A 26,198-nucleotide genomic window follows, 5' to 3' on the forward strand; every position below is an offset into this window, starting at 1 on the left:
TGCAAAAACGACAACCTGAAAAGAAAACTAGAATATATTTTAGCTACATATATCGTATATTTATGTGAGTATTTGTTAATAAACAACATTTTTCTACTCTTCACATGTTGTATAAATATAAAAATTTTCATTCTTGCACATTTATTCAGTTCGTCGCAAAATATTGTCAGAAACAAGCATGATTTTTCAGCGATCTGCACTGATAGAAAAATATAGTTGAATGAACTATAATCTCACTATATTTTATAGTTCATTTTGGCGTCAACCATAGTTTATAGTGGAATCTGCAAAATATAGTAGAATAAACACAAATATATAGTCAATGATCTTAAATAATCATTTAGTTACTTTTACCACATATATGGTAATTTCTCATTCACAAATATAGTGAGATTTAATATTCATATAGTTACATCTGTCGTCATTTAGCAAATATTCTAGTAATACCGACTATATAAAAGAGTAACTTTACCTACCATTTTATATTTGTATCCGTACAATAATTTTAGTTTAACTTACTATAATTCTTAGTGAAAATATTATATATTTGGTTATACTATGCCTATATCGTAATTATTACCGATATTATGGTAATACTTACTATAAATATGATATTTCGGACTATAATTTAGTTACTATATCATTATAGTTCCAAATATCATATACTTTTCTCTCAGTGTGACCCTCCAGTTTCCTTAATCGCTGCGTTCAGCAGAGAGAGAGAGAGAGAGAGAGAGAGGGGGGAGCTGCTTTGCAACTGTTGTAAAACTCGCGAATCTGATTGGCGCATGCTCTTGGATTCATTCAGCCGAATTTAAGAACATGTTACATTCACGAATTTTACAACAGTTGTAAAGCAGCTTTTCCCGCTGAACGCAAGCGATGCGACAGGATTGTCTCGCGCGATACAGCGCGTGCCAGGTGACGTGTTCTCTCACGACGAGTGGAAAGAAACTCGAGAGGATCGAGCAGTCGAACGTGAACAGTGGCGGATATTAATTAGAAATGGCTATTCGTGAGCATGATAAAGGTCTCGGTAAACGTACAGGTGGTCGAATGCTAAACGAACATGCCGGTCGATTGCTAAACGCGCCGTCCAAATTATCGTGGAACGTGGAAAATGCGAATTTTACGAGATATCAAAAGAAAACGACGTCGATAGAGATGTGCGAATCAAGAATTTTTATGTCGAATCGATTCGAATCTATGAAATTCCACTCGAATTCGAATCGAATGAAATCGAATCGAATCATTAAAAAATTTAACACGACTATTAAACACGCAAATAATGATCGAAGATTTTAATATGGAAGGGAATATTGATATATTATAATATCATCTTAAAGTAAAATATATATTTAAATATTTAAAGTAATTCATTATTAAGTTATTAATTATAAGTTAAGTTAATTACAAGTTAAGGATTCAAACATACACAGGAGCAGATGGCCCGTTTTATAGCTGATGCACGCAAATGATTATGTATTTGATTCCTATTCGAATTATTCGGATTCGAATCATAGGGATTCGAATTAGAATCGAATCGAATCTAATGTATAGTAATTCGATTCGATTCGAATTCGAATAGTTTGCACATCTCTAGACGTGGAGATTCGTTAATTGTATATTTATTTATTTATTTTTATTATTCTCTGAAATCCCCCCGCTCTTAAACTGGCAAAATGCCGGTTACGATTTTTCTATCAGCAAATGAGGCAAGCAGACAAACTATAAACAATTGAGATTGCGAGCAAAGTAAAATAGAGGTAAGAGGAAGATGACAAATAGGAGGGAACTTTTTGGAAAAACGACTGACATTTACGGGTAATATTCCCGTTATTGATCGGCATTTCGCGCAGTAACGAATTAAAAGCAGGTGGAAACGAGTCGATCGGCTTTTCACGCGCTCCGTCATGAGTCCGTCGGAACGTGTGAAAAGACGCATCGTCCATGCGGATTGCGGCGCATTCCGCGAAAGTCGAGCCGGTTGATTCGATAACGAGCTTATTTCGACGAATCAATCGGTAGTGAGAGAAGCGTCGAATCGCAGCCGCAGCGCGCCGCCGCGAATTCGCTCGCTCGTTTAGCCGAATCGATCAGCTTCGTTATCGCGCGCTCGCGCAATTCGCTCGCCTGACGCGCGCTAGGTTGCTCTTGATAATTAATTACGAGCGTTCGCACCGAGAGATCAAAGCACTCGTTATCGGCGCGCGGAATAAAATTTGTCGCGCGGCTGGTAATCGGAATTCAGCCTGATGGTCGCGGCCCGACTCGAGATAATTACGGGCAGTGCGATTGATTGTAAATTGTCGCGTAAATTAATTTCTTAACTTGGACAACGCGCTGAACACCAATGCGACGGTGGGCGAACGGCGGCGAAAACTTCCATCCGCTTCCCGGCCGTTATCGCGGAAACGGATATATCCGCGCGCTTCCATCCATCCATTTTCTCACACTTACGTCGATCTAAAGGTGCGGAAGGAAATCCATCTCGGATTAAAAGTCGTGCAGCTTAGTCGATTTTTTACCGGCTTTGGGCTGGCAATTTTGTTGCAACCAAGAACACGCGGTTGAGAGGAATGGACGGTCGGAAGTAGCGAGAAAATTACTTTCAACGCATCAAACAATGATGAAGAAGCCATCTCGGTAGCGGTCGGTCGCGTCTTCCAATCGCCTCTCTCTCTCTCTCTCTCTCTCTCTCTCGTTGTCGTCGCGTCGCTCGTCGCCACGAGATCTCGCGTCGACTTGTACATTTCGTACGTTTCTGCCAAACAACAAATTCCCCAAGTTTCCACCTCGAATTCGCCCAATCCTGCGCGACACACTTTGTCGCTCGCTACTCCCCGCAGAGACCGACGGGACGTACATCATCCGGCGTTTCATCCCGGCGTCGGGCGACCCGATTCTTCCTAGCGACTCTTTACAGATGGAAAAGCAGCAAGACGTGGTGACGCGACTATACGCGACTAGAGGGTGTATTCCCGTTGACGGTGATACGTTCGTCGCGAGGGACCGGCGAGGGTGAGGGGGGTGCGAGGCAGCTTCGCGGTTTTCGTGCGGAATTAATTGGTGGCGTGGAACGCGAAGCTCCGCACTTCCTCGCGCGGTGATTTTATCTCTTCCGATGACGCGCAAAACGCAGCCGCACGCCTCACGTGGATGATCCTCGTGAACTCTTCCGACGTTCAATATCCTGGAAGATGAAATATACAACCAGCGTCTCTTTTCCGCCGACACGGGCGGAATATAGCGCGGCGAGGCCCGCGTCTCTCTCTCGCTCTCGCTTTCTCTCTCTCTCTCTCTGTGTGTGTGTGTGTGTGTGTATTTCGCGTTCGTTCATTGCATGGATACTTCCTCGGGTTGCCTCGGGGCGCTCGCGGGGAAACTTCGCAATGTTTCAATCTCGCAACTTAATCTCCATTGCGACGTGCGCGGAACGTTCAATCGCATTCTCGTCCTGTGCATGCAGATTCCGCGCGCGAGCTAATCTAATCAAGGTGCTTCTCTCTTTCTCTCTTCAATTCCCTCTCTCTCTCTCTCTCTCTCTCTCTCTCTCTCTCTCTCTCTCTCTCTCTTTCCCGTTTTCTCGACCCCATAGATATTAGTTTCGGATCCGACGCGAGTGAAGGAGACGCGTGACGATTTCTCCCGATTATATCGTAATGAAAGTCGCCGGAATTGGGCCGATTTTAAATATTCATGAATACACAATCCGCAACGCGCGAGGTCTCCTCCAGCGTGGCACGTTGCGAATGCTAAATTTCGTTCCGCCGACTCATCGATACTACGAGCGCCGCGTTGAGCGACCTTAAACGACCAGCAGCAGACAATGAAATCGTCACGAGCTATCGTCTCGTCCTTGTCGTCTCGGCGGCACTTGAAACTCGACTCGACTCAGTCGGCTGGATTCAGTCGGAGGGGAAAGAGCAAAATAACGGCAGGACACGACGCGCGCTCCGCGAGTCTGAAATTCCTCGGCGATGCGGAGTCGGCTCGCCGCGGAAGGATCTTCGCCACCGCGTCGCACCACCTCCGCGCGGCCGACGATACGTTCCTCTCGGCACGAGAGGCTCTTCGAGCCTCGCGTGGCTCGAAGGTAACGAACGCGAAGTTCATTGTCTACGACCTTATTCGAGTGCTGGGTGTGCAAGCAATTTCTCTCCCTCCCTCTCTCGTTCTCGCTCGCGAATGTAGGCCTCGGCCGGCTAACTGGAGCACGGCACGCAATTTCTATCCTAGACCTTCGTCGATCCGCGACGCGACGCGAGGTCCGTTCCGTTATCGCGCGAGCCCGTCGGCTTGATCTTGATTCCGCCGCCGCGCCGGTGCAACGTCGCGACGCGATATTCAAATACGACGAACGCCGGCATTCAGCGCGACACGCGACGCGTCGCGTATCCTCGACAGGTCGCTGCAAAATTGGCCGTGAGGGAACACCTGGCCTGGGGGGAACGGACGCGGTGCTCGCTTCCCGACTAGAAATTTATCCCATGGTCCTGTCCTGATCAGGTTAACCTCATTTGGACCTCATCAGGTCCCAATAAGGTAATACTATATCGGGTCCTAGTAAGTCATGTAACGCAGCGTGGATGATATCAGGAATCCTCAGTAAGGATTCATAGTCAGGTCCTTATTGAGTTACCTTATGGAATTCTTATTACGTTTTTCTTTTTTCAAATTATGACTACTGATTACTCGCCACGGCTATATTGGATGATGACATTGGAAATAAGAAATTACACGCTGAAAATTCTTTCATGTCATACCCAAATAAAAAGAGATTTGCATGAAATAATATTTTAGATCGCTCGAGCATACTTGTAAAATGTTTCGGAAAAGAAACATAAAATGAATATCATGAGATCATAAAGTATCACAAGATGACAAGACATAAAGTAGTGTTAAAGAGAAAAGTTGTGTGTCACGTTAATTTTACAACTATTTATTGACTGCTAAAAAAAGAATAGTTTCTATAGCATTTTACAAATATATTCAAATGATCTGAAATGTTTTTTCAATGCAAACATCTTTATATTTGGAAATGACACCTAAAAATTGTTTTGTTAAAACTTGATAATACAAATCATATTAGGTACAATGAATAAGATCCCGACCTGATCAACTGAACCATATTATATCGTACATTAGGTTGGTACATTAAGGTCCTAATGTGGACCCAATCATTATAACCTCTAAAGGTCTTCCTTACTCATTTGTCGTTAGGACATTATAAGGACTGACTTACTTAGGATTACCTTTCATTCACCCTATTAGGATCCTTATCAATGTTAGGTGAATCCGATCAAAATTTCTAGTCGACTTTTGGAAACTCCCATTTCAGAGAGGTGACCCGCGGCTCAGAACAGAGGCAGTGCTCTTTGATCGTTGAAATTAGATTCTTCCTCTCCTCGGTGAAATCCTCGCCGATTTTGGAAGCGCGTCATGTGTAGAAAGAACGATGATCAGTCGCAAGATGGAGGTTACACTTCGTTACTCGTTGAGTTCTTGTCGGTCAGAAATTCGTCATTTCGCCGTAGAACCTTCCCCGGTAACTTACAAAGGCGAGCTTGGCTCGCAGAGAGTGGACGCTGTTGAGCCTGTCCCAGGATAGGAATTACATTTTCTTCTCCCTCGCCGTTCCCGCGCAGCCGAGGGACCTTGATCGGGAATTCATGATCTCGTTGTGGGATCTTTGCGTCGATGCAAACGCCAAGCACGCTCCCCCGAGACACGTAATCGCGAGTAATCGCGGCTTGCGAACGTCGAGGGCGAAACGACTGCTCGCTGAGCTGGCTCGCGTATGCCGCGGCCAACATGTGACGGGCTATAACACGCGCGATGCAAATAAACGTCGCATAATCGTGCGATCCGATCTCCCGCCGATCGATCGTACCCCCCCCCTCTCTCTCTCTCTCTCTCTTTCTCTCTTTCTCTGTCTCTCTCGCTCGCTTCTCCGATCGCACGCCGCGCTGCACGAGGAGGCGTGACGACGCTGATAGCGTCGACTGTCGCCGTCTTCGACCAAGTCAGACCCTGAACTGGATCGGGGTTCATTGTCTGTGACCTTAGCGCGCGCACCTGCTGTGCGCAGTCTTATTCGTGGACACGGGGGAGGCCTCGATTGTTAACTGACGCTCGGCATGCGATCTGCCTACGCCCCTATCGCCGCGGACCTTCCGAGGGCGTCCGAGATTCGAGGAGTCCAAAGGGCGAGCGAGAGAGAGAGAGGGAGGCCACCTCGGTCTCGGTCGCGTGACGCGTACGCGGATGCAACCCCTTCGAGCGGAAGTCGAAAGATTGCGCCCTCGCGGTCGACTCTTCCAGCTCGTCAGTGCTAGCGCTGACGTTTCGCTCGGTGACGTTTCTTTTTATAAATCTCGCGGCACTCGATGATATCACGTGGACGCTGACGGACAATGCAGTTATCCGCGCGATCGATCGGTGACAGCCGACGGGATCGGCTGTCGTCGCGACCGGAGGTGACCTTCGCGGCCGCGCGAAAGTGCTCGCCGGAAACACGCTGTAGCCGCTCCAGCGCCGGCGAGAGATTCCAAGTGAGTAATAATAAAACGCGATCACCGCGGTGCGCCGGGGCTCGGAGGAGAGGACGAGAAGAGGGTGGGAACGATCGGTGTCGTGTGCGATGAGGATGAAATTACGCGCTCGCGAGGCCGCCGCCGCGGCGTTTCCGGCGGCGAGACTTGTTCTTGGTTCATCGTTGGGCGAATCGATCGAAGCCGCGAGCGTAGATAATTGATAATTTTTGCGCGGCGCACAGGTGCATTCGTCGGAAGCACCGAGCTGACAGAATAGACACGCAGGTGTACGGCGGCGGCGGCTCTTTGCTTTGTTTATTAATCGAGTCTCGTCGTTCATTTCGAGACATCAATCACGCGCAATCGTCCGCTGCAGCGGCGAGCCGCGGCGAAGAATGGACACAAATTAAACGGGCGTACTGAATTATCGGAAGCCTGGCGGGAGTCGTTGGAACAAATTGTCGGACTGCCGATATTAATTATATAACGGCCGTTACTTTCCTGCGCGTGTCCCATCAGCTCGTCTCTCCTGAAATATCGCCGTTGTTCGCGCGTCGCATCGAGACTTCTTCTCTGCAGATTTGAATAGACAATGCGGATCGTCGTTCCGTCTCCTCTCTTGTCGCAACGCGGAGCGGACGAGCGCGAGGTTAATATTTCGGATCCCGTCGCACGCTACGAGTTTGTCTCGTTGGGAGTTTTTTTTCTTTTTTTTTTTCATCGGGACTCTTCAGTCTTGCGGCTACTCATTCGCGGCGCACGCTCGACAAACCAGCCGCACGACGGATAAAACATTCGTCCGGGCGTGCGCGGCGTAATTGTCGAGAACGCGGAACTCGAGTCTGCTTTCCTCCGAAAAGATTGCTCGATATGCGGCGATAACAACCGCCCAACTAATGCCGACTGTAATTTCGCTGTCCTCCCAAGAGAATTCGTACACTCGCCAACAATCGTCGTGATTCTTCAGATTTCTCCACGATAATATGCACTCTTTCTTTCTGCTCTTTCTATATATTTTCCTTTTTTCTTTCTTTTTTTCTCGCAACTTTCTACTAGCATTGTATTCCGTAATTGGATGAATCTTTATTGGACCGTAGATTTTTTCTCGTACACCAAAGGGTAATACCTGTGTTTATCTTTCATAAATAAATTAAAAAAAAAAAGTAAAAGAATTAACGACGAATCGGTTGCGCGCATCTCTCGCGTCGATCGTCGAGTAGCCTCGGCCGTGAGCGGCGATTGTCCCGTTCGCGAAGTAGAACGAGCGCGATCATGATCGGACGGGCGCTATTCGGCAAGACCCGGTCTACAATGAGGGAGTAATGAGCCTTTAGCCTTTTACTCTGAGCCCTCGACCGCGACGTCATTTCTGGCAAGAAGCGCTCTCTCCGCGCTGGCAGAAGTCGCGATAACGAGCCCGAGCCTGAGACTTTCGACGTCTGATAGCGCGGGAAACGTCTTTTGTCGGAAATTAAGTCGCAGTCTAGAACAAAGAGCCGGAGGCTCGCTGTGACGCCCATTGTGAGCCGGGCCTAAGGACGATCGTCGCGATCTTGGCAGCTTTTCGCCGCGGCCAAAGTCGTAATCGTCGTCCTCGTCGGGTGGAAGGCGACACCGCGCGGGGGTTGCGATCGAAAGAGGCGCCAGGCGAGGCGAATGCGAGGGGATGCGAGCCCCCCCCTCCGTGTTAAATTAAGGTAAATTAAGGCTGAGCGACGATGCTGGGCGGTGCGGGGGGCTGTGGGCCGCGGGGGTGGCGGGTACATGTGTCATCTGTCGTGCGAACGGCGTATATTCCCGAAGGGAATGGGGATGCAGCCGTGTATGTGTGTATGTGTATGTGTGTGTGTGTGTGTGATGGTACCAGTCACATACACTCGCGCGTCGAGATACCGAATTCCGCGCGCGCGACACGAACGCCCTTCCGGCAACGAGGCTGCCCGAGATGTCCCATTAATTTCGTCATAATTTCGCTCCCGGCCGCGCCGGTCCGGGCTTTTTCCCCCTTTTTAACGCGCCATTTAAAAAGCGCCAAGTGTTGAAGATAGAAATGCCCGGGAACGGACACATCTCGCTTCATCAGCGCTACACCTGCTAGCGGGGGTGACTCCACGCGACGACCTGCTTCCAGTCGCGTCCGGTGCGGTCGAGATGCGTTGTCAGGTTGTCGGTAAAATACATTACGCGCAGGAGCGGACATGTCCGTTCGTTTGTTCCTTCCGTCCGTTTCGCGCGCGGCGTCTGCTGGAAAGTAGAAAACGCGCATCGTTAGGTAAATGCTGCGGGAGCGAGTCTTGTGCGAAATTACAAACCGCTCACTTTCGACCGGCCGGTGCTGCTGGCCGATCAGCCGTCGCTTCATTAGCAACATTGAGATAAACATATATTACATACGTACACACACACACACACACATATTAGATTATCATCTTCTCGCAACCCACTTCTTTCGGTTCCGTTCGCACGCTCAATTTTCCTCTTCGCCTCGTGCTTACTACTCGCCCGCCGTCGCCGCCGCCGCGGTCGGCCTCGTGTTATTCCCGAAACGAGATCGAGATACTTCACGCTCCGCGGCCGCGCGCGGCGAATAGCGATGCAAATTGCGGGCCGGCGCGGCGCAAAAGGAAGATGACGTTTAATTAACTTTCGAAGACGCGCGCCGTCAAAGGGCGCCGTTCCGCCGGCGCCACACGGCGCGGCCGTGTGCGACCCACGCAACGTACACGCGTATTTTCCGCGGCGTGTTCGAGCCATTTTTCCCCTACTCTTTCTCTCTCTCTCTCTCTCTTTCACCGCCGGCAGTTGACCATAAAAAAGACGTAACCCCTCCGAAATCCCCGGGGGTTAACAGGTGAGCCAGCCGGCTGTCGGGTCCGGCGGCGGGTCGAACCGGACCGCGACACACGCGAGGCCTTGTCGAGCGACGACGACGACGACGACGACGACGACGACGACGACGACGGTGGAGGCGGAGGCGGAGGCGGTGGAACGCGTTAACAATCCGCAGGCCGCATCTGGCACGTACGCGCTCTCGTGGTCGATATATACGCGCGCCCACATGTGTGCACACACGTATGCGCGTACGTACAGGCTTATGGACGTGTGTGTGTGTGTGTGTGTTTTGTGTGTATACCCACATAACCGTAGCTACAGTCGGAGAGCTCCTAACTCGCCGTTAGCGAGTCGAGCAGTGGGGTGGCAGCGGAGTGGATGGGTGGGTGGGGTAGGTGGGTGGTTAGGTGGCGGCGAGTGGGTCGCTCGGGTGGTAGCCTACCTAGTCGGGTAGTAGTAGGTGCGCACCCTACGCGGCTACCAGGTGAGTGGGGCAGAGGCCGACCCCTGACACCCGCGGACACGACGACGCGAAACGCGAAAAACCACTTGTGCGTCTCGTCGATGCTGCCTGGCCGTCGCCGTGCTCGCGCTCGCGCTCGCGTTTCCCGCAGCTCTTAGTTCGCGTCCTGGTACGCCGCTGCGACGTCGTGCGTCCTCAGCTCGGCTCAGCTGGTGAGGAGAGAGAGAGAGAGAGGGAGCGAGTGAGAAAGCGGAAAGAGAGAGAGAGAGAGAGAGAGAGGTAACGCCTCTCCAGTCAGCTCTGTCGTATGTTTGCTCTTCTGTCTCTTCTCACCCCTTTGCTCTCTCTCTCTCTCTCTCTCTCTCTCTCTCTCTCTCTCTCTCTCTCTGTCTCACCGTGACACACATACACGCACATTTACTCGCCTTTTTCTCCCTTCCTTTCTCCCTCACGGTATATTTCTATCTCTTTCACCTTGCCGGGAGACTCCCCGAAGTAGCGATCGAAAGTGATCTACGCAGACCGGCTGCGGGCGGACGTAGATCGTCGAGTGCGACGCGTCGACGGCGTGAGAAAATAAAGGGTGTGTGTGTGTGTGTGTGTGTGTGTATGTGTGTGTGTGTGTGTGTGTTGGCTCGTTCTCGAGCAGGTCGCGCGCGCGAGATTTCTGTCTCTCTTTCGCGACGGAGAGGTGGCCGGGTGACGACGTGCGGCTCTGTCGTCTCGTCTCGTTTCGTCGTCGTCGTCGCGGCGCGGCGCGGCGCGTCCAGGCGTTTTTCGAGAGCTCTCCCCGACGAGAGCGAGTCCGGAGGTTCCTCTGGGTGCCGACGAGGAAATACTGCGGGTGAGTCGAGCGTCCGGCGGGAAAGATAAAACGTGCTTCGCGGGGTATAGATTGCGAAATGATGCAAATGTCAGGGATACGGTTTCCCGCAGCGGAGCGACGTGCGTTAGGATTGAAAATTCAAGGGTGGGAAGTGCTTGATGGGCCAATCTTGCAGGCGTACGTAAGAGGGGGAGAAAGTGATTGAAATAAGTGCGACAGTTGCGCGATTGTATGACGAGTGTCAACGCGTGATTAATGCACGCAGTCTAGCGAGTCGAATGTATGTAGTAGTCGAATGCAAAGAGTCGAAAGTAGAGATTGCGGCGGAGGAAAGCCACTTCCAAAAGTGGATGCAGTCGGATTTACTCGGGAATTACGCGTGGAAAATGTAGAGAATACGGAAACAGAAATATAAAAGGCGTGGAAGTAGCAGCAAAGATCAAATTACGAAAGAATGGCATTCTACAAGAGGAGAATAAAAAGGACGCAACGCGCGGAGTCCGGAAACTGTTCTTGGCGTTAGCAGCATCTTGCATTTTCTCCCTGAATTCGGATTATACGATGGCGCACGCACACACACACACACACACACACACACACGCGCGCGTGTGCTTGTCCGCATTGTTGATAGCAGTCGATGTCGATCGAAAGAAAATTAATAGACACGGGCGTTTTCAGAAGCGTTAGTTATCGAAAAGCGCTTCGGTTTCGGTTTGGTGCACTTCTTTCCCGCCTGGATTCTCGGCGTATCCTTGTGGCTCATGTCATCACGAAATCAGCCTTGGTGTAAGCTGATATCGTGATACCTTTCTTCGAATGTTGAGATTCGATTTGAAGTCGAAGCGGTCAGATTCCGTCGCGCGCCTAAGACCGAGGACGACTCGTGATCTCGCGAACAATCGCGTTGTATTGACGAGAGCGAGTGAAGCGCATTTCTTGTCGAAGTTCTTTGTCGACTTCTTGGCGAAGGAAATATTATCCCGAGAATTCGTGTGCGGATTGTCCCGATTTTCGCCGGAGAAATGTCCGCGCGCGCGCGCGCGTCGTTGGCACGAAGAATGTCGTGTAAAAAGAGCCGTCCTCGTCGTTCGTCCTCGAATGTACGGAGATGTAATTCCTCAGACGGTCCAAGTAGATCTCGTCGATACGAGATCCTCGGAGGATCACGTGACGTCGATAAGAGGAAAGGCAAGCGGCTTCATCGATCCGTCCCGAGCCTATCCGGGTGCAACTAGGCCGTCTCTCAGGATCCCCAATGGAGACAATCCGTTGTAGATCCTGGAGAGGAGTTTTCCGGGATACTCGTCCTCGCGATACTCGAGAAAAATCGGAAAAATCGTCCATCGGTGATTAAAAAAGGATAAAGCGTCGCGACGGGATGAGGCCGGCGAACATTACAACATCTAGAACGGTCCTTTCTCGAGCACCAAAATTTGTGGCGTTGTAGAAAAATCGTTTCCTCTTTTTTTTCTTTTTTATTTTTTATTCTTTATTCTTCATTTTTACTTTTTTCATCGTCAGCGTGCGCGTGTTTATAATGTGCGAGTAAAAATGCTTACCCTACTGCTGCCGAAGTCGCGCTATTGTTATTTGAGGTAACGGCTAATTATAAAGGTTAAGGGTTGGACTGAAGTGTGCAGCAGGACGGCGACGCAATTTCCAGCCGGGAGAGAGAGAGAGAGAGAGAGAGAGAGAGAGAGAGAGAGAGAGAGAGAGAGAGAGAGAGAGAAAGAAAGAACGGATCGTGGAGCGCTTGAAACGAATATCACGCGAAACGTGAAAGAGGAAATGGCCGCTTGCGAAACGCGATGCGGATTATGCTAATCTTATTTCGCGCGCGCATGCGGCGCAAGAGAAACGCGCGCGTGACGTGAAATTATACTGATAAATAAAATGAATTGTCCCGCCGCGTCCTCGAGGAACAATATTATCGTCTGAGGCATTAACGAGTATTATCCGATTAATATTAATTAACGAGTATTATCCAGGGGAGTAACGCGGAACGGTGCAACGCGTAAGAAATACACTGACGAGAAAGACGGACGAGAGAAGGACGACAGATAAAGAGCCGAGCGCGGAGACGGACGAATTGTAAGATTAACGCGATACACACTCGCGACAGAGACATTTATTTTTAAACAACTGCGAGAAACGGAGAGAGAGAAAATAGGGCATAGCTGCCGTCTAATTCAGTGATATCCATTAAGGGAGAGAAAAGACAAAGTTGGAAGACTGACAAAGACGAAGACTGATCAAATGTGAAACTCACGATAAGGAAGTTTATTATTGAACATTTGTGAGGAAGGGGGGGAGAGAGAGAGAGAGAGAGAGAGAGAGAGAGAGAGAGAGAGAGGGAAAAGAAAGGAAAGAAACAACGTTGAATAGAGACGGACGAGTTGTGTAGAAATCGCACGATACACTTAGACGATAGAGACGCCGATTGTCGAACAATGCGAGAAAAACGGAGAGAGAGGGCAAGAGAGAGAGAGAGAGAGAGAGAGAGAGAGAGAAAGAGAGAGAGAAGTGATGCGAGGAACATGCATCACTCGTGCGTCTGGTCGGGCTAATTGATCCAGAATGGCCGTCGGTAGCCGGATTGTCGTGCGTTGCGACTCAGTCTCGCAGACGCAACGCGGTGAATGCGAACACGACGCACTTGTTGCACGCGCGAGTGCGCGCTAATTTATTAATTTTCCGCGAAGCCCGGTCTGCCGGCTCGCGCGCGGCCCGTCGCGAAAGGCCGCGTCGTGTTATCTCCGCTCGCGCCTCGTTGCGCTTCGTCGTCGCCTCGCTCTCCTTATCGGGCGCTCCCGCCCGTTAAAAAGCCACCTCCGTTTTCGGGCTCGCCTTCATATTCATCAGCGGCATTTCCGTTCCGCGTCTCGTCATCGTTGCGCTACGGTTCTTATCGTCGCGACGCGATCCGCCGCGACGAATCGCGCGTAATGCGATTACATTACGCTGCAGTCGTTCTTATCGTCATGATTGTCGCTGTTGCATTATGTTAATGGGGCGGCTCGCGATGTTTCTGCAAACAGAGCGACGCGGCGCGGCGCGGCGGCGCGACACGTCCCCCGCCGGAGGATCATAATTCAAGTGTGTGACGGCGAAACGGTGGTTCTGCTTTCGGTCTTTGGACTCGCGGATCGTTTTGTCCGCCATTTATCATCCCGGCAGTGGGAGGGGGGGGGCGGCGGCAGGAGGGGTATCGCTGTCAATTTTCCATAGCAGCCGCGCGAGACTTTTTCGATCCGCTCCGTACAGCGGTTTTTCCCCTCGACCTCGTTCGGAAATCGAGAGGAAGCCTCGGCAGCGGGAGAGCGAGCGAGCGAGCGAGCGAGCGAGATGGAGACGACGAGGGAGAGAGAAAGAAAGAGAGGGCGCACACACGTGAGCCCTCGTTAATGCGCAGTGTCGCATACTTCGGGGGATCGATGTTCCCGCGTAGAGAACGAATGAAACGATCGGTAAAGCGGAACTGAAATAAACCACCCCTGATGTCGGCCTGATCCCCGCGTTCTCGCGATTTATACCTCAAGCTTTCGCGACTACGTATGCCCGTTGTCGATGTTGGAAACTCGCGGGTAAGCGTGGGGGGTTGAACACGCAGAGAGACACCCTTGAAGCCTGACGCGGCGCGGCGCGGGGTACGTATAGTCGGCGGCAAAGAGGTCGCGACACCTTTCGCGTCGATTTCGTCTCGGAACAGGTGAGTCTCGTCCCGACTAGAAATTTATCCTATGGTCCTGATCAGGTTAACCTCATTTCGACCTCATCAGGTCCCAATAAGGTAATACTATCGGGTCCTAGTAAGTCATGTAAGATAGCAGCGTGGATGATACCAGGAATCCTCAGTAAGGATTCATAGTCAGGTCCTTATTGAGTTACTTTATGGAATCCTTATTACGTTTTTTTTTTTTCAAATTATGGCTCCTGATTACTCGCCACGGCTATATTGGATGATGACATTGGAAATAAGAAATGACACGCTGAAAATTCGTTCGTGTCATTTCCAAATAAAAAGAGATTTGCATGAAATAATATTTTAGATCGCTCGAGCATACTTGTAAAATGTTTCGGAAAAGAAACATAAGATGAATATCATGAGATCATATAAAGTATCACAAGGTGACAAGGCATAAAGTAGTGTAAAAGAGAAAAGTTGTGTGTCTACAGCATTTTACAAATATATTCAAGTGATCTGAAGTGTTTTCTCAATGCAAACATCTTTATATTTGGAAATGGCACCCAAAAATTGTTTTGTTAAAACTTGGTAATGCAAATCATATTAGGTACAATGAAGAAGATCCCGACAAGGACCTGATCAACTGAACCAAATTATATCATACACTGAAGTTGGTACATTAAGGTCCTAATGCGGACCCAATCATTATAACCTTATAAAGGTCTTCCTTACTCATTTGTCATTAGGACATTATAAAGACTGACTTACTTAGGATTACCTTTCATTCATCTCACTTAGGATTACCTATTGGGTCCTTATCAATGTTAGGTGAACCTGATCAAAATATCTAGTCAGGGTGAGGGAACTCATTCTCGCGACTTCGGCCGTCGCTCAACGAGGTCAACAGAGGGGAAGGCGAGGGAGAGAAGGGACGTGTTGCGAGCCCTCGCCGCGAGGGCTGCGCGATCGGATGGTGAAAACTCGCGAGACTTGTCGGTCATCCAACAGGAAAACGTCGCTGTTACCTGGCAATTGTGAAGAAAGCCCGCCGGTGTGGCTGCGGAGTGCGCGCTGCGAAACTCACCGAGAAGAGAAGCGCGTTGCAAGATCGCACAAGGTCGCGAGAGGAACAATTCCGTTAGCGTAACTGAATCGGCCGCTGCCTGCTGGAAAAAGTGCGACCGAATGAGAAGCTCGATCAAATAGGAGCCGAAAGGCACCCGCGGGAAGTTTTTAATCACTCAATCGTGCTCTCCGTTACCTCGAGCGGCTTTTCAAACAACCGGGGGCCTGTTACGGCGTATCGAGCGCTTAGCGCAAATGCGCCCTTCTGCTTTACGAGCTGAAGCAACTTCACACACGCGGCTTGCTCGTGAGAAAAAAACGGAAGAGTGGGAGGAAAAAAAGGACGTGCTCGACTACACTTCCGAATGTTCAAACCGAGACATTTCTCGTTACCGAGACGTTTGTTTAGTTACGGCGGACGTGACTCTCCTGCGAGCTTCGGAACGTATCCCTCGCCCCCCCCCCTCCCCATCGGGAGACAAATTCGCCCACCGGGCCGGACGGATGCGTTCTGTAAAACTCGCGCGAGAAATTACACGGACGAGCTTCCTGGTCGCGAGATCTCGAGCGGAGAAACTCGAGCGGCGTAGCGCGGCGCGCGGGCAAGGTAGGCTGTGTTGCATTACGCAATCGCACGGGACGTTATGTGGAAGGAACTTAGGCTCGTCAGGCTCGGTGGGAAACGCTGAATGAACCGAGCGAAAGTAATGCTCGATGACACGCAACGCGTCGCAGTTTCGTGCGCGCTCGCGCTATCGCGAGCCGCGGTCGCGCCAATTAATGCGGCGCTTTTCTTGCATTTCCAAGTCGGCGGTCGTACGACGTTGTGCAAAAAACACTTGTTGTTCGGCTGCTGAGTATGTGGAATAAGGCACGGTTCACACGTCGATGCGGCGTGATACATGCTGGATGAACGTTACGTCCGCTATCGATCGCTGACGTGTAATAGAAATAGCAGGACGTGCGTTAACTCTCTCTCTCTCTCTCTCTCTCTCTCTCTCTTTCCCCCTTTCTCTCACCCTAATCCACCCTCCTACGATGTTACACGCTCGGAACGAGCGCGACGCGCAGACCGGCATCACGCTCTTCTAATCAAGCAGGATAAATCCGCTGGGAGATAAAAATTAAACGGCAGAAAAAACCGGGGGAAACGACAATCCGCGCAGGCGAGCGCGACGAACGCGCGCGTGTCCGCCTTATTTTAAGTCTCTAACTTTGTCCTTCTCCTCGTTTATTGTCGTCCGTTGGTTCATTCGCTCGCGAAATGCACTCGTACGCTCCTCCTGCCCCGCCGCGCCGCGCAAAAGGGCGCAAAGAGACTTCTCTCTTTCTCGTTTTTGTTTTCGGAAGCATCGCCGCTTCGGTTCTTCGATTCTTCCCCGCTCGGTTGGGGGAATAAACAGACTGCTGCGAGAGCAGCGAAGCAGCTTCGTGCTCGCTCGAGCTGCGCGCGTTGAGAACATTCGAGACAAATCAAGGAGCAATTTAGCCGCGAGATCGATCAGCGTCTTATTTACATTTTCGACCGACATCCCGCGTTGGAAACGCGGAAACGACGTCCCGCGATCTTCCAACTGTTGTGCTCGTATCCTCCATTATTCATCAATTCGATCATGCCGACGACAATGTCGATTTCGTCGTCTTTGGAGCCTGCAAAACGGATAACAATAGCCCAATAAATTCTCCACGATATTTGCAACCGTATCATACTCGCGCTATGTATCGCGCCATGTTGAACGCGAAGGACAAGCTAGGTCGGGGTAAAGGGGGCTTGTCATTATGCGAACACACACACACACACACACACACACACACACAAAGCTTTGTCCGTCATTTTTCATCTCTCTTACGATTTTCCACGTCCGTCCACGCGCCGCCGCTACGACGAGACTCGACAGATTTGCCCCCATCTGTTGATAAGTCGCGTTCGACGCTGAATGAGACGTAATTTATGCCAGCCGTTCCTCGCGGCTGTAATTCACCGCGTGTGTTCCGAGCGAAACGTATTCGAAACGTCAAACAAGTAGTCGCTCAAGTCACGAAGGCAAATGCAAAACCAACTGAACGGCCGCAAGGCGAAATAGGACGGGGGAAGTAGGAACAGTTTTCTCATTCTCTCTCTCTCTCTCTCTCTCTCTCTCTCTCTCTCATTCTCTCTCTCTCTCTCTCTCTCTCTCTCTCTCTCTCTCTCCCTCTGAGCAGGGCGCGCCATCGCGATTGGATTTAACGAGTCGAGAATTAATCCCCATCTCTCCGTATCTCCGGACTCGCAGCAACGGCCCGTCGTCTGACTAGCGACGGCCTTTTCCACTGACTCGTTCAGAAGTCCAGAAGCGCGCGCGCGTGCGCTTCTTCCAGAAGTTGCTCGCACGATCGTCCGTACGAAGCGGGAGCGCGATTTTTCGGGTTGATTTCGGGCGGAAGAAAGGAGTCGCCAGAGTCTCCCTCCTCCCTCCCTCCCTCCCTCCCTCCCTGCCCCCCTCCCGGTTTTTCATGCGATCTGAGATTGTCGGATCTCGCCGACTCTCTCCGTCTTTCCGACTTCCCCCCATTATCTTTTTTGCCTCCTCGCGAAATCCAGCCGGCGGCTGGCAAAAATAGAAACTGTCATTCGATAAATCGATCCCGCGTCGGCCAAGCCGGCCGCGAGGGAGGACTGTGCTTGTTATTACCGGCCGCGCTCGCGTGTGTGTGCGTGTGTATGTGTGCGCGTGTGCGAAGGTACAATCTACTTGCGACTGAGCTGCAGCAGGCATGAGCACTTCCGGCGCGATACCCCTGATCTTGGCGAAGAAGGAGCAGATCGTCGAAGGCAAGTAACTGCGCTCTCGTTTTTTATCCCTCCCTCCTCTGCTTCCTCTCGCTTCTTCTTTCCCTCTCTTGTCGGCGCCATGAGTTATTAAGTCTGCCAGAAGCTGTGTCGGTAGACACGACTCGCTCGCAAGAGAGAAGATCGCGCGACACGCGAGACCGGAAGCGGTCGAGTCGTGGCTCTTCGACGCAGTCTTGTGAAAAATTCCTCATTTCGTCTCGTCAGTGGACGGCCTTCGGTAAATATACAGAAAGGGATACACCTCACCGGTTTTTTTTTCATTTTGAAATATGTTATAAAGGGTGATATTCTGAGTGACTTCCTGATACAACTATATGGGGGATCGCTTATAGTTTCCGAGATATTTGATTTTTGGAATTTTCATTATCCTGGAATTAAATTCCAGATATCATAAGCTGACGTTATTTACAGTACAATCCAAATAGTTAATCCAAACATAGTGTATACATAGAAATGTAGGAAACAGTACGTATAAGCGGGAGAGGGGCTCCGCTCCAAAAAAATCCTAACCTAACCTAACTTATCGCATCTTTATATATTGTTGGGCGATGTTGACAAGATCTCCTTAAAAGCCACAACATCTAATTATATGCAGATATTGTGATAAGTTAAGTTGAGCCTGGTGATAGATCTTAAGAGAACTTTCTCCAACAATATTCAAAAATATATAAAGATGCAATAAGTTAGGTTAGGATTTGTTTGGGGAGGAGCGGAGCCCCTCTCTCGCTTGTATGTACTGTTTCCTATATTTAAAGTGAATGAAAACTGCTTGTCTACTTCAAGTACACTTCAACGTACAATTATAAAACTTTAAAGTCAAATATCTCAGAAACTATAAGCGACCCCCCCCCCTATAATTATATTAGAAAAAGTCACTCAGAATTTCATCCTTTGTAACATATTTCAAAATGAAAAAAATCGGTGAGGTATACCCTTTTCTATATATTTACCCAGCCTTCTTCGGCAAGAAGAGCGTTCGATCGGGTCAAGAAGGAAAATTATACGCGTTTCGCCGAAACGGGCGTAAAAATAAAGAACCCTCGCAACCAAACGTATGATACTTTCTTCCCGTAATTGTGACTGCTGAATTTTTCATGAACGCTCGAGAAGCTCACACAGCGGCCTCGCTGGCACGACATTATTAATTGCACGACGTTTCGGTCGCGGCTCGACGTTCGCGGAAGATGACGAGGTAACTCGCGAGTCCTCCTTGTCGACGATATGCGCTTCGTATCGGAAACTGCCAGTCTTTCGGCGGCGCTTTCGCCGGAAACTGCAGCGGTGCACGGCTTACGACCGACCCATCGAAAGTTTGTGCGTCATTAATTATCGTAGTAACACCGTTATCGCAAAACCGAATCAACGATCGATCAGCGGCATATCAAAGAGAAATATCGACAAGCAGGTCTTGCGGTATCGACGCGGCAATTCTTTTTTCTCTCTCTCTCTCTCTCTTATTTTCTTGAGCTTCTTTTAAACGCTTTTCACGTCGATAACACGCAATAATGGTGTAACGCGACGCCGATTAGATAATCCCATCTTTAGCGAGAGGACGCGATTATTATTACACCCGCGTGCAAAATCTGCACGCAGAGGAGCGCGAAACGTGCCGCGGCAGACGGGCCGATCTTTGAGGAGAAAATAGACGGCCTTTAAATAGATGGAACGTTAGATATTAATCCTGCCCTCCTTCCCCCCGCGGACGATACACACCCGGCGGATTGCGTTTGCGGGGGGATAATCGATGCGTCCGCGTAGATCGATATGTATAACTCATAATAATAATTACATTGAGAACCGCGCCGCGGAAGGAAGCGTGGCGCGAGTGATTCCGCTCGCAGGACGTTCGCGGATTAAATAGGCCGCAACGCGCGCTCGTCACGTCGGGACTCAGCTCCCCCGTCGCAGGGGAGAGGTAAATGCAAAAATACAGCAGTGATGCGTCGCCAAGAGCCGCCCACTCTCGACGCGAGGAGCAACAAATTAATCACGACGGCGTGTCGCGTGCAGCAGCAGCGGCGGAGCGGAGTTTCCGCGAGGAAAATTGGCTCGACACACGAAATTGCGCCACGTCACGAGACGGCGAGATCTCGCAAATTGACTCGCGCATCGAAGAGCGTATACAGGGCGCGACGGGGGTGAGGATCTCTTGGGGTGACTCTCGGCAAACTCCGGTCAAACTAACGGTTTGACCAGCACAGCATTGCGCCAACAGAAATTTCTAAGCGGACAACTTGTCACCCGGCCGAATTCCCCCCGTCATTTCATATCGCGCGCTGTGCGCTGATGAGTGGACAGATCGGATATGACGCGGATAAATCATATAAATAAATTAATACAATACGAGCGTATATAATATACAAACTAAATAAAATTATGATAGACGGAAATTGCTCTCGTTCTCCCTCTAACAATTTTAATTATTAAACAGATGTAAAGAGTAGAGCGGAAAAAATGTCCCTCCCCCGCCGCACCGACGGGCAACCATGCCACTTTTCATATTAACGTCGGTTTAAGTCGACGGAGTTTGGTAAGAGCCACCCTTAATCGCGCGCGGCGCGTTGATCGATGCGCCACGTGGGCGATTAATCGGTCTACATCGCGAGGGAGGGAGAAGACGCAAACGACGGGGGGCGGCCGCACAGGCGTCGTAATCAGTTGGGCGGATTAATTAAATCGCCGGACGATGCGTTCTCTTCTATCATTCGCCGTGCGGCCGCGTGGCGAGCGAATCTGGCACGAATGAGCGCTCTCTCATTCCGCGCGCGACCACCTGCGAGCGGAAAATCCCACGGCTATTCTCGTCCGCTCGGCATTCTCACTTTGGCACGGCGCACATGTGCGCCTCGGACCAAGAGGCACGGATCCGAGAGATAAAGGATCAGCGCGATCGCGCGGATAAGCGGCGGGCTAACGAAGGAAGAAATCGTTCCCGCCATTTCCACGAAACGCGACCGGAACGAGAACGCAATACTGCGTTTGGATATTCCTGGTAGTTCAATATTTGCCAAATTGAGTCAAGTTAATTCCGGGTCGATAGTTTTGCGAAAAAGAGCCCCGTCGACGGAGGTCTCGTCCCGATCTCTCTCAGGGTTTAAGGGCTCCTACACATGCTGTGATCTTTTTCTTTCCCTTTTCCTTTCGCCGAGGAGGGTCCGGATAACGACCGAAACGTTTGGATAATCTTGTTTTGTGGGTGAAAGATGTGCGTCGTTGACGCATCTGGCGTGCGCTCTGATTGGCCTTTTCGTAATACTATCGCTTGCGAATCTGCAAGAAGAGGCTTGATAGTTTATTTCTGTGTTTTTATAACTTCTCGGATATTCATTCCGAGAGGCCTTTGGACTCGCCCTGTACGACGGTGAAGTTTTAAGATGACAGGTCAGCAATAAAATTAACGTAATTAAAAGAAAACGTAGAAATCTTAGAAAAATTTTGAAATGTATCGTGAAGTTTTTTGGAGGTCTTCAATGATAAATTTTTCAGATAATCAGAGAAGTGACGAGGTTTTAGTCTAATACAGATGACCAAAGCAAAGTGTTATTCACGTATTGTACGACTTGTCATAATAAATTATGTTTATTCGCTATTTCGGTAATTTTGTTACTTTATACATTTTAGATAAAAGTGTTGTGTATTTTTTCATTATTTAACTTTGTTTATAACAAATATCGACAGGTTTTTTATTTCGATGAAGTAAAGTTGCGATTTTAGTCGTCATATTGAGTCCATATTCCGAATCTGAAGAATTTTAGTTGCACACACACACACACACACATTCGTAAACAGTGACCTGAGAGAATCCTGGATGATAATTTTAATGAACTGACTTTTGAAAATCCCGGCCTTCTGCCAGCTTAAGCTCTGTTGCGAAATCCAGCTTGTCAGTTAATGAGGAGTTAATGATAACCGGATCATGAGTGTCGGTGCAAATGTACGTCTCTCTCGACGAGAAGGGCGAATGGAAAAAACGGGATTCGAGGCAAAAATATATACTTCAGTTCGCGGAGGGCTCCGCTTTATTTTCAACTTACACGTGCAAGCGCACAGACACTCGCGGCCCGGTAATAACTCGAGAACGGACTTCTCGGTCAGCGGCGGTAATTCCGTTTAAATGTTGGTCTTTGCGAATTTCCCACTTCGCTTAATATTCCACGCGAACGCGAGGGCTCACGTGGAAGGATTTCATTGTCCCTTCGTGTACCGTAACACCGGCTCTAGTGTGAGCTTGTGGGAAAAGTCGCGAAAGCCGACGAGATTATAACTGCGGATATAAGTGAAGTTTGTCGGTTGTCTTCGGTTTGTGCTGCGAAGTTCAGCATCACTTCAGCGAGACGAACTTATCGGTCGACTCGGTCAAACGGACTCGTCGGATCGGCACGGCGAGATATTCGAGTGATATATTTTGACAGGATGCGCGCGCTTGTATATAATTCAATAAATCTACGTATATTTATTAAGATAGGATAGATTATCACGTGAAACGCTTGTAGATGGAAGAAAACAATTCCGCCATATTGAATTTTCCCTCGCCTGGGAAGAATGGGGACAAAGTAGGAAGCTCGGTCGCCGGAGCGGAAAGATTTCTAATAAGTCAATTGCTTTCAGTTATCTCAGGGTTTTTCTGGTGCTGAACTAACATGAACTTTCGGAACTTGAAAAGAGACGGTTGATTCTTGTCGGGAGAAAGAAAAGAGGAAAAGATAACTCCGGTCGGAAAGAGAGAGAGAGACAGAGAGAGAGAGAGAGAGAGAGAGAGAGAGCGACTAGTTTAGAAACAGAAATAGTTTAGAAACAGAACATCTTCGATCGAGCTTTAATAGAGCTGAATATCTAGACGATTTTTTTTCCTTTTCTTTTTCTTTTCTTTTCTTTTAACGTAAAATTTTCAGTTACTGATTTTGAGTACTAATCGAAGGATATTCGTGCGTGATCGCGCGCGATTATATGCCAGTCTCCCTTAATTAATAACTCAGAACTTTACTTCGTGTTGAACGTTACTTCGTGTTCTCCTGCAAAACTTTTTCCTCCACTTTGACTTAATCTACGACGGCAAACGACGCCATCACAGCTCCTCAAACAGATGGCGCAAGTTCATTTTCACGAGGATCCTCCTTAATTAATAACTTCAAATTTTACGCGGTTGTCGTAAAATGGTAGAAGCTCTTCTTCAGTTCAGTTTGACCTAACCTGCGCGAGAACTCAAGTAAGATTATCAAATGCACATAATATTTCGTTGGACGATAATACAGCCGACTTGTCGGAAAAGTGACAAGCGACCGGCACTCTGCCGATCTCTCCGTGTCTGAAGGTCCGATCAAAAAACTCCGAGAAGATTCCGACGACCGATCGCGCCTCGGACGCGGTGCGGCGGTGCGAATCCATCCGATCGATCGTCACACGTCGTGCTTCCGTGGCTTTCCAAGTGGCCGAAGACTCCCGGGGATCGACGGCTACACGTCGGCCGTGATAACGATGCGCTCTTATCGCGTCTCTTGTCGCGGTTGCTCGCAGCTCATAAGCCCGCTTACCACCTCGCGTCCTGCGTCCTCGGCTCAAGCTACCGGCATTGTACGAGCAACGATATGTAAATGCGGGCCACCCGGGAACAATGGCGGAGAGAATCCCCGTGGATTAACCCTATCCAGAAGTAACGTCCGTCTGGTGACCTCTCGGCCGGAGCCGCTCGCCTCACCTCGCCTTGCCTCGCCTCGTCCGGCTCGGTTCGGTTGAATTTTCAATTGACTTTGTCGTTAATCTCGATTAACCCCCTTAGAACCTCGGGCAAGAAAGCTCAGGAGCTCAGCAAAAACCGCGCGACCGGATATATTACCGTCGCCGCTGATGGGTCCGCACTCGAGCCGTCCCACTTTTGTCGGATTCAACTTTAACGAGGAATCCTGCCCTCCGACGAATCCGCCGCGATCGAAACGCGATCGCGTTTCATCGGTCGTTTCGCGAGTCGCTCGGTTCCATCATGAATCATGCGTTTAATTGTTTCGCCAGGCGACGGCCGGTCGTTTCGTCGTTACTCACGTCGTCGTCGTCGACGAGCGCGCGAGGCGACGGCAGCGAGGAAATCGCGGCTTCGTTGTAAGCGCAGGATCGTTTATCCGACCGCCGTGTTTACCGGCTTTATTTCACTAGCGGCGAGCTTTAACGTATGTACTCTTCGGAGAGTATATATTTTTCTGTATGTGTGCACGTTTTTTAGCCTGGCGTATATACCGTTACGGATTACCGGGGTGTCCATCTCTCTTTCTCTTCTTTACTCGCGGCCCTTTAACCTTGTTTCATATCCGGGGGCTTGCTGGGAGAATTACTGGGGTAACTTTGAAAAATTCGCGTAAATGAATAGCAAAGTGGGCGCGTCGTTGTTGCGCTCGGGAGTTATTGGCGACGGTGCAAATAAATTAACGAGACGAGGAACATGAGAGGCGGAGAGAGAGAGAGAGAGAGAGAGAGAAATTCTCGCGGTAATTCGCTGGACGAACCAGTGATTATCGACGATCTGAATATTTATTTATTTATTTCTTTTTATTTTTTTTTACTTTTTTATTTTTTTTTTTGAAAACTACCGAAGTCGGAGGAAATTCCATCGACGAAGAAATCGTTCGCTAACCGCTACGCGACGGCTCTTATTATAGTCGTGAAACTTTCCCCTCTGGAAATTTTTCTCCAATCGTAGTTTCCTCCCGTAGTTCCCGAGATATTCAAAACGCGAACAGTGTTGGTTCATTCTGCGTGCATAAGACCAACTAGATACATAAAACGGTTTACCAACTTTGACAACTACCTCGATAGTCTACCAACAAGCCGGGCCAAATTGTTGTTTGCGCCAGTTAATTCTGCCAGTTTTGTCGAATCTCACGGACCAACGGAGAATCTCAAGGAATCTCAATACGCTGGACTATCGCGTCTTTTACCGATACAAATTGATCTTGTCGGGACTTGAAGGAGGACTAAAGTATTACGTAATATTCTACCCGATTATATCAAGCGTCTGAGAATTATTCAAAATCCCATCATTTCCATAATCCATGTTAAGCCTCCGTGTTGCGGCTTAAAGAAGCGTTTAATGTTCGATCACATCTCAATATTTGTTACGTCATCTGCTCAATCTGCAGACAGGACATGCGCGGTAAACAAATATTAAACAGTGAAGATCAATAGGGTAAGTTCAAGGACTCCCTCCCTCCCTCTCTCTCTCTCTCTCTCTCTCTCCCTCCCTCCCTCCCTCTCTCTGTTTTCATAGTCTCTCAGTTTCCCTCTGGCAATTTTTCGCTAAAATCTAGGGAATCAAAACAGACGGAAAAGTAGGAATCGCAGACCCCGCAGCCGCTGCATCCTGCGTCCTGCGTGCCATTGTGGACTCAACTTTCGGAGAAGAGGACGTCTCGGTCGGAAAGGTAGCGTTAACTGACGACACCGCGCAATTCGTACTAATCCGATGTAATTCAATCACGTAAACAAAGTGTCGTACACAAAGTGTCCGAGGACGTTCGTTCGTCCTAACTGTCCTGCCACGAGCTATGTTCGACTCTGATTGGCGATTAGAGAGGGACTGCCTGCTTGGGAGGTGCCAAATGTTTTGATCCTGTCGTCGCGAACTTGCGGCTCATTACGTCTCGAGTCGCGGAGCGGCACGCATCGGGTGCGTTGCTTTCGCGTTCCTCGCGCATCGAGAACATTCCGTCGGTTATCGAAATGTTTAATGTCCCTGCGATCCCGCGTCGACGTCGCGTTAGTTAACACGTGTTCGCCCGGTCGAATCATGCCTGCGCAGCCGAGTGTCGACATCGATGTCGGCATCAGTGTCAATAAGTGAGTGAGTGGCCGGAAGCATGGAGCATGAACCAGGACCTGGACTTGGCGAGGCTGAGCGGAGGACGCAGGACGTCGGTGTGCGGACAGCGATTCATCATATTATTTTCAGGTGTGTCAAATCCTTTATTACA

The 26,198-nt window shown here is 49.5% G+C and overlaps 1 protein-coding gene and 1 long non-coding RNA gene across 11 annotated transcripts in view; both read left to right on the forward strand.

Moving 5' to 3' along the window:
• Positions 1–26,198, forward strand: part of kcc (solute carrier family 12 member kcc) — a 114,765-nt gene that overhangs the window by 18,193 nt on the left and 70,374 nt on the right. Inside the window, exons 1-2 of one of the 10 annotated variants that reach the window (XM_025299658.1) lie at positions 9,829–10,043; positions 17,989–18,219. The exons of 6 other annotated variants lie outside the window; for them this stretch is intronic. In XM_025299658.1, the coding sequence (XP_025155443.1) occupies positions 18,162–18,219 (58 nt within the window). In that variant the 5' untranslated portion in view covers positions 9,829–10,043; positions 17,989–18,161. Of the gene's footprint in view, positions 1–9,828; positions 10,044–10,505; positions 10,676–17,609; positions 18,220–26,198 lie in introns of those variants that run through there. 3 more of the 10 variants (XM_025299660.1, XM_025299659.1, XM_025299657.1) reach the window with 3 other exon arrangements.
• LOC112588768 (uncharacterized) lies at positions 10,245–13,132 on the forward strand. The gene is made up of 2 exons (XR_003113032.1): positions 10,245–10,414; positions 11,336–13,132. It is a non-coding gene; the product is annotated as an uncharacterized LOC112588768 (long non-coding RNA).

The sequence above is a fragment of the Harpegnathos saltator genome, unplaced genomic scaffold (assembly GCF_003227715.2).
Source record: "Harpegnathos saltator strain DR-91 unplaced genomic scaffold, Hsal_v8.6 scaffold288, whole genome shotgun sequence".
Lineage (NCBI taxonomy): Eukaryota > Metazoa > Arthropoda > Insecta > Hymenoptera > Formicidae > Harpegnathos > Harpegnathos saltator.